The 14583-nt window shown below is 43.2% G+C and overlaps 1 protein-coding gene across 1 annotated transcript in view; it reads right to left on the bottom strand.

Annotated features, from left to right (window-relative positions):
• Positions 1 to 14583, bottom strand: part of LOC310773275 (interleukin enhancer-binding factor 3-like) — a gene marked incomplete at its 3' end in the record, with an annotated part of 32711 nt that overhangs the window by 3968 nt on the left and 14160 nt on the right. Inside the window, exons 8-18 of the mRNA XM_083633153.1 lie at positions 12683 to 12727; positions 12410 to 12523; positions 9954 to 10065; positions 9770 to 9867; positions 8290 to 8350; positions 7925 to 8071; positions 6957 to 7111; positions 5385 to 5444; positions 5202 to 5262; positions 1988 to 2059; positions 118 to 306 (exon numbers count right to left, since the gene is read on the bottom strand). Coding sequence (XP_083489279.1) covers positions 118 to 306; positions 1988 to 2059; positions 5202 to 5262; positions 5385 to 5444; positions 6957 to 7111; positions 7925 to 8071; positions 8290 to 8350; positions 9770 to 9867; positions 9954 to 10065; positions 12410 to 12523; positions 12683 to 12727 — 1114 coding nt within the window. The remainder of the gene's footprint in view (positions 1 to 117; positions 307 to 1987; positions 2060 to 5201; positions 5263 to 5384; positions 5445 to 6956; positions 7112 to 7924; positions 8072 to 8289; positions 8351 to 9769; positions 9868 to 9953; positions 10066 to 12409; positions 12524 to 12682; positions 12728 to 14583) is intronic.

Here is a 14583-nt window from a genome sequence, read left to right on the forward strand (position 1 = left end):
TGTTCCTTGACTACTGCTGTGCAGATTAATTATTTTTGAAACTTTATCTGTGAGTGCTGCCAGTTTTACCAGACTCTTCTTCGGTAATAACAAAGCCTTTTGATGTCCATTACTAACATAAGATTCTTTTCCTCCTTTCCTCTTCCTTCCTGCTTTCCACTTCCCGATTCTTCTGGAACTTGAGAAACTTTCTCTGCTTGCTGTTGAGTTGGACGTACTCCCCCCCTCTGCTTCTATCCACCTCTTGGAACGATCTCCGACATGTAGCCAGCAGGCTGGCGTGTCCATCAGATGCAACCCGGGAGCCTGGGAACAGATCTTTTCATTCTTGAACTATACAATGATTATAGTCCAAACTTTCTTGACATTATAAACTCAAGCAACAATAAATGAATGGTATAAAAAATAAAATAAATAAAGACACTAGGCCGATAGCGTGATCTCAGTGATCTTCTGTTTCGCTCTTTATATCAGTCTGGACTTCCAGCCGCTCACATTGATTTCAGTGGGCGTACTTGCCTTGACAGACAACTCTTTCAGCCATTCAGCGTCGCCAAATCCAATCCAAATCCACTCGGAAAGAATGGCGAAAACGTCTTGTCTACCGAGAAACTCCGCTGGTGCATACTCTTGTTCTTGTTTGTTGTTATTGGGTCTATTTCTGCACTAACTGCACTTATGGCTGCGTTTACTCTTCTTAACATACCGCTAGTTGCTTCGGGAGACGACATTACTGTTTTGCCAGCGGCTGCCCTGATTGGCCAATTACGTTATCAACTACAACGCAGTCCCTGATTGGCCCGTGTAAATTTTAATTTCAGGGAAAGTTTGTGGGCAGCTAGAAGTCCAGACTGATCCGTGGAGTGAAACAGAACGTGAGGTCCCGAGGACAAGATGGTTTTAACCAGGCTAAAAGCCTAGAGAGGGATTTTCTGAAGATACACATTTTCTATGAAGAAATGTTTCCATTGCTATAAAATACCAGTTTGAAGCTTACATGTAGTTAGCAAACAAAATTGCATCTTCACGGTAACACGTGGTCTATGTGGCTTCAAGTCCTACTCATCTTGTATTGAAATTATGTTTCACAAAACAGTGCTTGGAGAAGAACATCAAGGAAACTGAACTGTCATTAACTTCACAGCTCTCTAGTACATATGGAGAAACTCAGGTTCCTGAGGACCAACTCGCCTAACAAATTTTAAAGTATTTGGGGCACGTTTCTGGCCCACTTGGACGAGGTTAAGGGAGATGGGTAACCCGCTCAGTAAATCTCTCAGGGACGCTTTATGTGGGATCCCATGCACATCTACTACAAGCACATAAGCACACTATTTGGCTGGTAGCACTACTTTGTATTGTAATGTTGGATGTTGAGATGTATATTTTTTCTTTTTCTAGGTCTGAGTTTGTTTTTGCTTTTGATATTCTGAAAAATCGAAAAAGAAAATATTAAAAAAAAAAACTTCACAGCTCTCTAGCTCTGAAACTAAAACTGAGCTGGGGGGCTACCGCAGGAAAAGTTGGGGGGCCAAAGAGGCCAAGTTGTGAGGCGCCAAGTTGGGTGCCAAGGAAGTCAAGTTGGGAAGCGCCAAGTTAAGTCACCAAGTCACCAAGGCTGAAGGCCAGGCCAAGTTGGGAAGCGCCAGCCGTGAGTTGTGGAAGATGTTGTTGAAGTTGAAGGCCAGAAATTATAGCCAAATTATTCGTTATTTTCTAGTCAAAGTACCGGTAAGTCAAAGTTATGGATTGATCTCACCCTCTACTGGAAATTAGATCTTCCTTTTGGGGGAATTCTCTATCGTAGCACATACAGATGCCCTCCTCTCGCCTCAAGAGGAGCGCCACCTTACAATGGAGTCATACGCCAAAGTACTTGCCATGCATGCCATTTGCTAAATAAAGTCTCTTGTTAAACCTTACCGACCGGTCTCTCATGATTGAAATGAAAGCACAGAGCTAATAGAGACAAGTAGTAGACACTTACGATAACCAGTGGCAGAACTGCTCCTCCCATAGTTGTCCCTGTCCCTGTCCCTTTCCCTGTCCCTGTAGTTGGCTGTTAAAAACAAATGAAACAAATTACTTTTCAGTTACATTCCTCACATGTGAACCTGAATTTCCTCAAGGGGATCAATAGTGCTATCTTATGTGTGAAGTGCTTATAAACCGTGTTTAACCCATTGATACCTGATGCAGCATTTGTGTGTGTATCCCTTTAAGACCGCGTACCGCGTTAACGCGGTTCACGGTCTTAAAGGGATACGCACACAAATGAGGGATATACACGCAAATGCTGCATCAGGGTTAAAGGAACAGTTCACCCAAAAGTGAAAATTCACTCATTATCTACTCACCCCCATGTGAATGGAAGGTCTTATTCCACAAAGCTGGAGCTTCACAGTGAAACAGCGTTGAGTTTTCAAACATTCAAAAACAAAAAGAAAAAAGCCCCAGGTGCCAAATTGACTTGAAAAGATGTCATAATTACACAGTGTTTAGTTGAAATCTTCACTGTATCCACGTAGTAGGGGGGTGGGGATCGATACAGCATAGTATCATGGTATTTTGTGTGGCAAGATATTGTATCGCACGAATGCCAAGTATCGCAATATTTTATTATATCAATTGTGAGGTGCATGGTACATTTATGAGAGGTTTTTATGACTGTGTTGGTCAGTCTGTCTACTTAAACATCAATAAAAATGATTGTGAGTGAGATGAACAGACTGGAAACTTTATCTTAGATAAAACAGATGTTGAAAATGTTTTCCTTTGGGGACATATTTTGCAGTGGCAAAAAGGTAATAAATCACAATATATCATGATACTCAATATATCTCAATACTAGCCTATCGCAATACTATCGTATTGTGACTTAAGTATGGTGATATTATCGTATCATGGGGCATCTGGTGACTCCCACCCCTACTACGTAGCTCCCAGCTGCGTCCACGTTAGAGTTAGTGTCTGAAGTAGGTGCAGGAGCTCAAAGGCGTGTACATGCGCCGCTAGGGAGTAGTTCTGTTTTCCTTCCCTGGATTTTTGGATGGTAATGCTCTGGTGAAAAGTGTTCGCTACACACCTGGACTGTACGAAGGGGTTCAACGGAGCAGTTCAGATCCAGACGAAGAGCACATGAAGGCTTTCAAAGACTTGGATTATGCCTGAGAAGCAGTATGGAGCTATTTATTATAATTATAATTATTTTTTACGTTTGCAAGCTAGTCACCATTTACTTTACTTCAGTTGTTTAGGAGAATGCTGCAACACTGTTTTCCTATGAAGCTCCAGGACTGCTTTGTGGACTAAAATGGTCAGCCAACCTTCCATTGGCATGGGAGTGAGTAAATGACAAACTGAATTTTCATTTTTTGGTGAACTGTTCTTTTAAAGCAGTGGTTCTCAAACTTTTTTGGCTTCAGTACCGCATTTCCCTGGTTTCTTCCCCTTTACTTGACTCCAACATGTTGCTTAGAAAACTGTGAGAGAAAACTAGATTATGATGCAATGGATGAATGATAACCCTTTTGAAGAATATAACATTACAAAATAAAAAATGGAGTTAAAGATTTGCAATTACCGTAAATTCCGGACTATAAGCCGCGGCTTTTTTCCCGTTTTTTGGCCTTTTTTGCCCCCTGCGGCTTATATAACGGTGCGTCTTATCTATGGATTTTTTCCAAAAAAAAAAAAAAATCTCTCTTTTTTTAGCACTCTTTCTAACTATAAATCCACTTCTGTTTTAATTTCCTCTCTTGCCCTCTTTTAACAACATAACATAACATAACATAACACAACACAGGTAAGCAGAAAGAAAAAGACGAAGCAATCACGCCATGAATGAGGAAATGACTCACCTGCTGGAGGCTGGAGATACACGCTTGGGCTAAACTTTTACTCCGTGAAACACTATCGATTAAGTCCGACATCGCTCAGAGGTTTTGAGCAGCTTGAAAACAAGTTTGAAAACGTGCAGAAGTCCATCCACTCACTCACTAAAGAAACTAAGGCAACCGTGAACAGAGTTTATAATAGTAAAAGAAATAACATTCGCCTGATCAATGTAAAAGAGGAGCTGAGATCGGTGACATGGACGCTTTCGTGGCAAAATCCTGTGTTACATCCTGGACCTGAAGGAAGGCGAGAAACCACCAGAGGTGGACAGGGCACACCGGGCGCCTCGGCCACGTCCAGACCCCGGCCTGCCACCGAGGGCCATCTTCATCTGCCTACTCCGCTGGCCCGACCGTCAACTCATCCTCCAGGCTGCGGGGAAGAAGCCCCTCACCTGGGAGGGTACGCGCTTTTTCGTCCGGGCAGGACCTCTCCGCGTTGGTGCAACAGAAACGCGCAACATACAACAGCATCATCGAGTCAATGGATATCGCTTTGGCGTACTGTACCCAGCGAGACTCGTCATAACCAGACCGGACTATCTTTAGCACTCTTTCTAACTATAAATCCACTTCTGTTTTAATTTCCTCTCTTGCCCTCTTTTCACCACACCGCGGACACTGTGTGCCCAGCGGCGGAACAAGAGCTCAAAGTGAAACTGCCGAATATCTTTTGAGTTGGACTGGTCAATAGTACTGTGAGTAACTAAAATAAAAAAATAAAAAACGGAATTCTCTCTTCTTTAGCACTCTTTCTAACTATAAATCCACTTCTGTTTTAATTTCCTCTCTTGCCCTCTTTTCACCACACCGCGGACACTGTGTGCACTGTAAAAAAAACAAAAAATACCACAATGTGTGATTTTGTCTGGGGATTAGTGACCTGACTTTTGTTTTGTTGAAATGTTAATAAATGGGAGCTTCCCCAAACAGCGATCTCTTTCCCGACATTCCTCTCTGTGCACGAACCCTTTCATATGGTAATTAAACATCAAAACACCCGCGGCTTATAGACCGGTGCGGCTTATAGAAGAAAAAAATAGTCACCTTTGAAGGTGCGGCTTATAGACCGGTGCGTCTTATAGTCCGGAATTTACGGTAATGCCTCCTGAGCAGATTTATTTTAAAGTTTCATTTATTTTCATGGTTTTTGTCAAATTTTCCCCTTTCTCTCAAGTACCCCCTGTAGTACCTCCACATACCCCTAGGGGTACGTGTACCTCAGTTTGGGAACCACTGTTTAAAGGATCCAATTTAGCCTATTTAAGACTAAGCCTAAGCCTAGGGAGAAGTAGTGTTCCTTACTCTTGTTGCCGTTTCCTCCAGGCATCTGTTTGCCTCGGGCCGTGCCAGATCCTGTTGTGTTCTGTTAATTAAGCAACAGTTTGCAGAGAATTAAATGTCAAGACCAAATACTTTGTGATAAGAATATATGCTTCTGTGGATATGTGCATGTAGTGGCTGATGTGTCCAAAAAGGAAAACTTACTGTGGTACGAGCGTTGGACTCTGACCTGGCTTCTGAACCCAGATTCAGGTCCTGATGGACCTGAGAAAGACAAAAGGGTCAACAGGTGAAGTAACAGCAGAGGAGTGACCCATCCCCAACAGAGGAGAGAGGCTGTGACAACAATCAAAATACCCTATGTTGGGTTTTTTCCACGGATTTTCCGTCCATTTTCTCCCCACTTTGTACTTGGCCAATAGAGTACCACATGGGTTATGTATTTTTGTAGTCGGAAGGCGGAAGTCCCGGACATGTTGGAGGCGGAGCTTGGGGTTTTAGAATGGGGATTTCGCGTAAATGCATAAAATAAGGTCTGTGGTTAACAAAAGTTTATGGGAGTGGTAATTTGTGTTCAGCAGGATAATCTTCACAAACGTGAATCACTTTTATGCAATATCATCTAACTGCAGAGCCGGAGAGCCCAGCAGCCCGCCCACCCTGTACAGTCTCAGACCCTGCCGGATGTACAGTACGTACATTCTCAGACCGGAGTACATTTCTAGACCCACTCCTTCAAAAATAGACTAGATATTTTTATTTTTAAATCGGCTTAGGTATATGATATTCTATATGCTTGTGTGCATTAGTGTCTTGAGGATCATTGAATGTTTGTATGATTCATGACCGATGTTGACAGACAATTCCCCCCTACATTGATCTGGCTGGTTAATCGGCTAGCTATGCTACTAGCTAGCTAGCAACTCATCCGTTAGCAAGCAAGCTAACGTTACCTAACATTAGCCAAAACAGTCGCAATGAGCCCCAGGGCCGGTTTCCTAGTCCCAGGACAGCGCCCCCAGCAGTGTAGGAAATTAGCCTTTTTATGGTTTTCTGAAAATCGTGTAAAAAAAACCCATGCATTTACGTTTCAAAAGTCACAAAAGTGATTCACGTTTGTGAAGATTATCCTGCTGAACACAAATTACCACTCCCATAAACTTTTGTTAACCAGACTTTATTTTATGCATTTAAGTGAAATCCCCATTCACTTTTCCCCTGAAGATCCAACATGCTACTTCTGGACTCTGGGGTGCTCTATTCTCCCCCTGCTCTCCCGGTCGTCGCTCCACCCCCTCTGCCAATATTGGGAGAGTTGTAGACTAGCACATGCTTCCCCCGATACATGTGCAGTCACCAGCCGCTTCTTTTCACCTGACGGCGAGAAGCAGGGCGTGTGGTAGGATCACACTTTTCCCCTTAGTTCCCCTCCCCCCCGCACAGGCGCCCCAATGTTTAACTTCCCTCCCTTGCCTGGACTGAGAGCTTGAACAGTTCACACATAGCAATCAAGCTATTTTTTCCATTCAATTCAAACCTTTATTTAACCAGAAAATAGAACCCATTGAGACCTACGTCTCTTTTTCAAGGGTGATCTGGCCAAGAAGGCAGGGCACATTTCACTGCAGACCAAAATACATGTACACAAGTACAAAACACAGTACATTACATGCATGCCGTGTTAGGGAACCTGGGATGCTACTGTAGTGTTTATACTAAAGCAACTTAAAGGGAACTTTGATCTCTGGAGTTTATGGAATCTGCAAAAAGCCTTGCCTTGGTGGCTACATTATGCCTTGCTGCTTCTTTCGACGGCCCAGTGGCCTCGAAGGTCTTCCCATGGAACTCCACAGCCATGTTAAACACCGGCTCATGGTCCGGGCCTGTCTGAGATACGAGCCGGTACTCCAGAGCTTTCTTCAGAAGAAACACTGCATTCATACAGAGATCATGGGAGACCATGGGGAAAACAAACAGGCAGAGAGATAAATCATTATTACAAGTCAAAAGAACCATAGACCGTATATAGAAATATGGACGCAGCCACCGTGACTTCACCCTGATTGGTTTCTGGACTACCGAATTGAAGCCTCGAGTTTCGCATTGTGATTGTCGCTATCTTGATTTTCTTGGAGCAGGAAGTGACCATATTTGGACGAGAAGTGCTGCAGCTCCGCTTTCTATTGGTCCGTGATCAGCGAGCTGCACGATCACTAGACAATCGACTGCCTGTCCAGTGTCAATCACGCCAGAAAACGTAGTCCACTTTATCGTCTATTTTACTCTAAATGGGACTATAATTTACAAAATGAACACCATACTCAGTACGGCATTCTGCATTGAAGACTTAAAACTAGCAATTGAGACCATAAACGGTCCACAAAATTCACGGTTCGGTTCAATACAACACAGTTGTATTGAACCGAACGGTTCCGTGCATTTTCGATACAGCAAAATAGTAGAAATGACAGAGAAATTTCCCTTTCCCTGGTCTAGTTTACATTTTTATTTCAACTTATGACAAAGTTTTAACACCTTTCGTCTTTCTCGTCTCAGTTTTAGTTTACCATAATATCCGTGTGATGCTTATTGAACCTGAAGCCTCGTAAGACCCATGCAGAAATCACTCTATCCTGAACAAAACGTGTAGCTATATTTGTATATAATGTATGTGTACAGTGGTGTCAAAGTGAATATGAATAGCTTGACCAATGGGACCAAAGCCTTTGATGTCCATTACTAACATGAGCTCCCATGACTGCTCCTCTCCCTGTCCTTGAGAATCTTGAGAAACTTTCTCTGCTTGTTGCTGAGTTTGGGCTCGCCGTCGCCCCCTTTCTGCACCTCTGTGTATGGCCTCTTAGCCGGCAGTCTGACGTGTCCATCCTGGGCTGGAGAAACAACAGACACAAGACTGGGAACACATCTTTTCATCCTTCAACTGTGATTATACTACAGACTTTCTTGACATTATAAACTCAAGCAGTGATGTCAATAGGTTTTCAATGTAGTGAGTCCCCGGGACCCACAGGTGGTCAATTGAGTGGGCCCCCAATAAAATCTGTTTTTTGTTTCCCCCCCCCTCCATGATGATGATTATTGTAGTTACCTGTGATGTCTGGTGACAAAAACGTTTCCATCCGCCCAAATGCAGCGAGCCTCAAGAAGAGCTGAGGGGTACATCAAAGTCAGGCACAATTTGTGGGGTTCATTAATACAGGCGTGCTTTAAAGGGCAGTTTACACCAAAGAGACGTGATGAGGCAAAACGGACGCAGGGAAGTTGCAGCGGTGTAACTGGCCCGTCTCATCTCGACTCCAGCTGGCTGATGGCGTTGCCAGCGATTCAGCTCGTCAAGTCGCAGGGGCTGTTCTGAGTACGTCACCTTTTCCAACCCACGTGGGGCAGCGGCAGTCGTTATTATGGATACGCAGCATTCAAGCGCCAGGATTGGCCAGGCAGGCGCCCATGCAGACTGTTCGTTCTGACCAGTTCAGCACCAGGTTTTTTCATCTCACATCAATCTGATGGTGGTGGTGGACGTGTCATGTTAAAAGGTACAATTTACTATCTGCTACAAATACTCCAGCTGCAAAAAAGCCATGGCAGTAAGGAAGTAAAAGAGTGACAGTCGTTGCCATGGAAACGGTCCACCGTCTCATCTAGATGTAAACAGGACGCTTTTAGATGGTTCCGTCTCGGCCTGTTGCAAGCAGTTGCAAGTTTCAACTCGTCTCGTTGCGGATCTTTCGCGTAAACTGCCCTTAAGTGAGCGTGTATAGGGTACTGCAGTGATGAGTCTGACGGATTGTTGTAGGCCAACCCGGAAGTCATGTACTTCATGTACGTTCTCTCGGGGAGTAGGGATGAAATGATAAAACGTGAGTTCTTACGATAACCGTACCGTTTCTATTTTTCATTATCATTAAAACCATTTTACCGTGATTACAGCACTTTGAAAAACACTGTAAGTACTGTCCATCATCAACCAAAGTTAGCAACAATCTTGAGACACAGGCGTGCAGCCTTGCTGAAATGATGTGTCATCAGTACTTTTTGAGCACATTTTGAGCACATTTTAACAATACCGTGATAATACTAATAACAGTGATCATTTTGGTCACTATCATCGTGATATGAAATTTTCATACTCTTTAATCTCTATCGGAAAGTCAATATGATTTTTGTATGGTGATTTTGGTTAAATGCCTGAAATAAGGCCTGTGCTGTGGTTGACAAAAGTTTAGATCGATAATCTTCACAAATGAGGACCACTTTTATGATTTTTGAAGCGTTTCATGAAAATAGTGATTTTTAAAGATCACATTTACACTTAAAAAATCATAAAAGTGGCCCTCATTTGTGAAGATTATCTTGATAAACACAAAGTTTGCCGTTTCATAAACTTTTGTTAACTACAGGCGTTATTTGAGGCATGTCACCAAAATTCCCATACAACAACCGAACAATCAAACAATCAAACAGTAAACAGGAACAATCAAAAGACTTTGAGACGAGGGAACAAGAAGTGCTAACACCTGGGTGTTAGGCAGGTCTCCTGCGGTACCCTATTAGCAGCATGGTCTTACCTGAGCACTCTGTGTGATGTCTTCACGCTGTTGTGGTGTGAGATGTGCAATGCTGTCTGTCTCATCTCTCTCACATGGATCTTTAATTCCGGGGCCATCTTTGCAAAGAGCACATGTAATAATTAGTCTGACGATGGTAATGCCGGTGTTACAACTTAGTGAAAAGTGTCAGTGGAGAGCTTACCTTCTAAGAGGATTCCAGATGCCACACACTCTAAAACTCTGCGGAAAGCCTGGCCTGCACACATATGCCTTTCAGATGTACCAATGGCCTTCTCAACTAGTAGTTCAAGAGGCTAAGTGGGGACAACAGCAGAGAACAGAGTAGGTTAGGATAGGGCAGCTTAGGCCAGGGGTTCCCAAACTTTTCCGGATGGGATTCGAACCCTAATTAAGGGCGGGACATGCTCCAGGCGTGCTCTCAAGCGCGAGAAATATGACGTCATCACGCTGGGGCCGAGGCCTCCGCAGCTGCAAGCGCGTGTCGTCACACTGCAAATCGCACAGCTCCCATGGGAGTGAGTACACTGAGCCGTGTTTTGACCACATTTCTTGACCCATGTGGTAAACTTTGATTTCTAACTGTTTGTTTTTAGTGATTTCAAGTAATGTGCTGTGGTGAGAGAGAGATCAACACAAATAGGCCTATTTACATTCAATAAAAAACGAGTTTGGTGATTCTATTCATGTGCTGATACTATCGTTTCGCAGTACTGAACATATAATGGCATTTCATTGACTTTTCATGGGCTGTTCACTATACTATGTAAACAGCGGTGCTCTGAGCAGCGCTCTGAGCATGAACACCTCGGCCCCAGCATGGAGTGCGCACCCGGTCTGCTGAGCTCCGCCTCACGCTGCCTTCCTGGAGTATGTCCTAAGCTTTAGACAGATGGGCATGGCAAATATGATTTTTATGTGGAAGGAAAGGATTAAATTATATTTGTTAATACTACAATAAATATAATTATAACATTTAATCAAAATAATTATTATATTCTTCATTTATTATAGTGGATTATCAGGACCAGTGGCTCCTGCACTACATTACTGGCTTTCCTGGGGAAGCTAAGCAGGTCTGGCCTAGGATACTCTTTGGATGGGTGTTGGAGGACCAGTAGGAGGTGCTCTTCCTCTCTGGTGTGAGTAATACTCTTCCTAATGGCCCAGGGCAGACACAGATACTCTGTCCTGTGAGTGAGCACCGTCCTTCGGATGAGACATTAAACCGAGGGTCCTGACTCTCTGTGGTCATTAAAAGATCCCAACGGCACTCTTCGCAAGAGTAGGGGTGTAACCCCGGTGCCCTGGGGGGTGTAACCCCAATGCCCTGGCTAAATTCCCACAATCCTTCCTTCAATCATGGCCACCTAATCATCCCTGGTTACTTAATTGGCACAGTCAGACCAAAACTCTCCACCATGATGGCTGTGTGGGGAGCATTCTGGCGCAAATTGGCTGCTGTGCTACACATTGGTGGTGGATGAGATGAGTTCCCCCCATATATGTAAAATGCTTTGAGTGTCTAGAAAGATATATAAATCCAATCAATTATTATTATTATAACTTATCCTTTCCTTCTCCATAAAATGTTTTTTAAGCATTTCCATGAATTTGCTTAGGCCCACCAAGTGCATCCTGGCGGCCCCCACTTTGAAAGCCACTGGCTTAGGCTGTAGATTAGCGAGATTCTTTGGTTGCTAGTAGGTAGTTCAGGTTAATAATAAAAATAATAATAATAACTTGAATTTATATAGCACCTTTCAAAAAACGCAAGGTCGCTTTACAGGAGAGGGGCAGGGGGGGGGGGGGGGGGACCAAGGGAAACTGATTAAGGGAGAGAGGGGCAAAAACAAAACAAGGGATGGCTAAACTAACTAAACTAAAGGGGAAAGGCCAAGGTGAAGAGGTGGGTCTTGAGGGTTGTTTTGTGTCCAGTGTCGGGGCATTACGGATTTCAGGAGAGAGAGATTTCGCGACGGTGGGGGCTGCCACGCTGAAGGCTCTGTCCCCGAATCTGGTATGGGGGATGGACAGCAGAGCCATGTCTGAGGACCGCAGGTTCCGGGATGGAGTGTGTTGGTGGAGGAGGTCAGACAGGTATTGGGGGGGCTTTTTTTTTTTTTTTCCTGTATTTTTTTCTTCCCAATATCACAGGAGAAATGCCCATTCTATGACACTCGCCCTATATCTGGGAAACGAGACGCCCAACAGTTGTGGGAGTCACCGTGCAAAAGGCATTTTAGGGATGGAGTGAGAGCCTTTGGGTGCAACACTTTAGGATCCAGAACATCATTGGATCTTTCTGCAGGATTATCAGGTCGTTTGTTGGGCCGGTCGGGCACCGCTCTGTTCCGCCAGCAGAACCCATCACAGCCGACCGGACCAGTTGCCAGCTTAAGGTGTGTCCATCTCCCATTTTGAGCAGCAACTCTTTTTGAAGCCAGCATAAAAACCTTTTTTGTGAAATTGAGGATTTTAGATTTGCTTGTTTGTTGACGTTTCCATCAACCTTTTCTAATACAATAGTTCAAAATAAATAAGTGAATGGAAACATGGCTAGTGGCAGAATAGAGAGCCAGAGCTGGTTTACACTGTGTATAATGTTGTAATTATTGCAGTTATCAACAGTTCCCTCACCCATCCGGAGACTGGTGACCAGGCAGGAAAACGCTTACACAAGTCCCTCATGATCTGGATCACAATGACGAGAACTTCAGAAGAGCTGTTATCTTCAGTGACGACCCCCTGTGCCTTTTGGGGTCAAGAGGGTGGATAGCAAAGTATAGTTAGCTCTGTACAACTGAGCCATCGCCAAATCCAACAACTGATTTATTTTATTAATGACATGTTTTGTACATATGCTGCCTGTTTTGGTCAATAGAAGAAAAACTTGTGTGGCCATGTACTCACGGCCAATTTCCCGAACAGTAGAGCAGTTGAGGTTGAGGCAGCTGTCTGAAAGAGATAATGTGATACAGGACATTTTAAGAAAGGTGATATCGGTGATCAAGTATGCTGCATCAACTGATATTTCCTGATTCCTGTATCTGTATCTGTATCCATACCAATGATTGGTCTGAATTATGGATGCATGATGATATCAATAACAATAGTCTTGGTATCCAATCATACACTCCAATTAGGGATGTCTGTTTTCGGTTGATTTTACTTTCGATTAACACCTTAACCGGTTAATAATTGGTTAATAAAAATAAGAAGAAGACATGAAATAAGACAGCTGGCACATGTGTTTCATTCCAGCACTCCATAGGGTTTTTCAGACTGCATATGCGACCATTATTTTAGTGTGCGAGTCCGGTACTGCAGTGCTTCCCACACACTACCAAATCCACTTGAATTTGACATTAGTGTCATAGACTCATGTCTGCAATGATGATATTTATATCTTATGTCATAGACTAATGTCTGCAATGATGATATTTAACTAGGGGTGGGGGAAAAAATCGATTCACCTAAGTATCGCGATTTTTAATGTCACGATTTTTTGAATCGATCTTTTATTCCAGAATCGATAATCGCAACTTTTTTTTTTTTTTTGGGTGCTTGCAGTCAGGCCACTCACTGAACAGCAGGCCAGACGCCGCCTACTGGTTTACTAGTGGTTTTATTACTTTATTAGTTAGTCTGAAGTAATAATTACACTTCAGGGTTAAAGTGGGTGCATCTCATTGTAAAATTGGACTTCAAACGGCCCAAATCTGGCTTCAAACGGCCCAAATTGGGCTTCAAACGGCCCAAATTTCACGCGCGTCGGCCCATATCGGCCTGGCCTGCTTGGTATCTAATGCCCGGCCTGAATTATGATCCCAGTCCACCCCTGTTTTTAACTATATCGCCCAGCCCTACTCATGATATAATATACAGTCTCTAGTGTATGATTCAACTTTTCCCATGTTCTAATCTAGCGTAAAAAAGCAAACAAACTGAAAAAAGAAAAGAAAAAAATAAACAAAAATCGCAATAAATCGTAATATCGAATCGCAATAATCGTAGAATCGCAATACTTAAGAATAGCAATATAAATCGAATCGGCACCCAAGAATCGTGATAGTATCGAATCGGGAGATAAGTGAATCGCCACAGCCCTATATTTAACCCTTGTGCCATGTTTTAATATACTGCCAGGTTGGCAACATGTTGTGTGCAAATTAATATGCAAATTAACCGTTTAACCGACATGCTTAACCAGTCAGAGACTTCTCGGGCGGTTAACTGGTTAACTGTTGACATCCCTAACTCCAAGGTGAGCAAATTGAAATAGTTAACGCCTATAAATATCTTGGCATTTGGCTGGACACTAAGCTTTCTTTTCAGGCCCATGTAGAACACCTTACCAAGAAGCTGAGGAGAAAAATGTGCTTTCTGTCCAGGAATAAGTCTTGCTTTTCATTCTACACTAAAAAGTCCATAGTGCAGTCAATAATGTCTGTTTTTGATTACAGCAGTGTCGTTTATTTGTACGCCTCCCCCACCATGTTGAAGCTGCTTGATGCAGTGTATCATAGTGCTCTGCGTTTTGTGACGGGTGATGGATTTCTTACACACCGCTGTTCTTTATATGAAAAGGTGGGCTGGCCCTTCCTGGCAGTTCAAAGAGAGCAACACTGTCTCTTGAGTTAAAGTTTATTTCATTCATGCTCACAGTATTACACTGAATTGAAGGCAGAATTTACAAAAAGAATCTCTAATAAAACCTAAACTCTAAAGCCATAAAAGATTCTAAAAATTAAAAAGAACAAACAAATACAGCCAAAAAACATACACGCACACATGCACACCCACAAACACAC

Source organism: Poromitra crassiceps, assembly GCF_964638095.1.
Source record: "Poromitra crassiceps genome assembly, chromosome: 3".
Classification (NCBI taxonomy): domain Eukaryota; kingdom Metazoa; phylum Chordata; class Actinopteri; order Beryciformes; family Melamphaidae; genus Poromitra; species Poromitra crassiceps.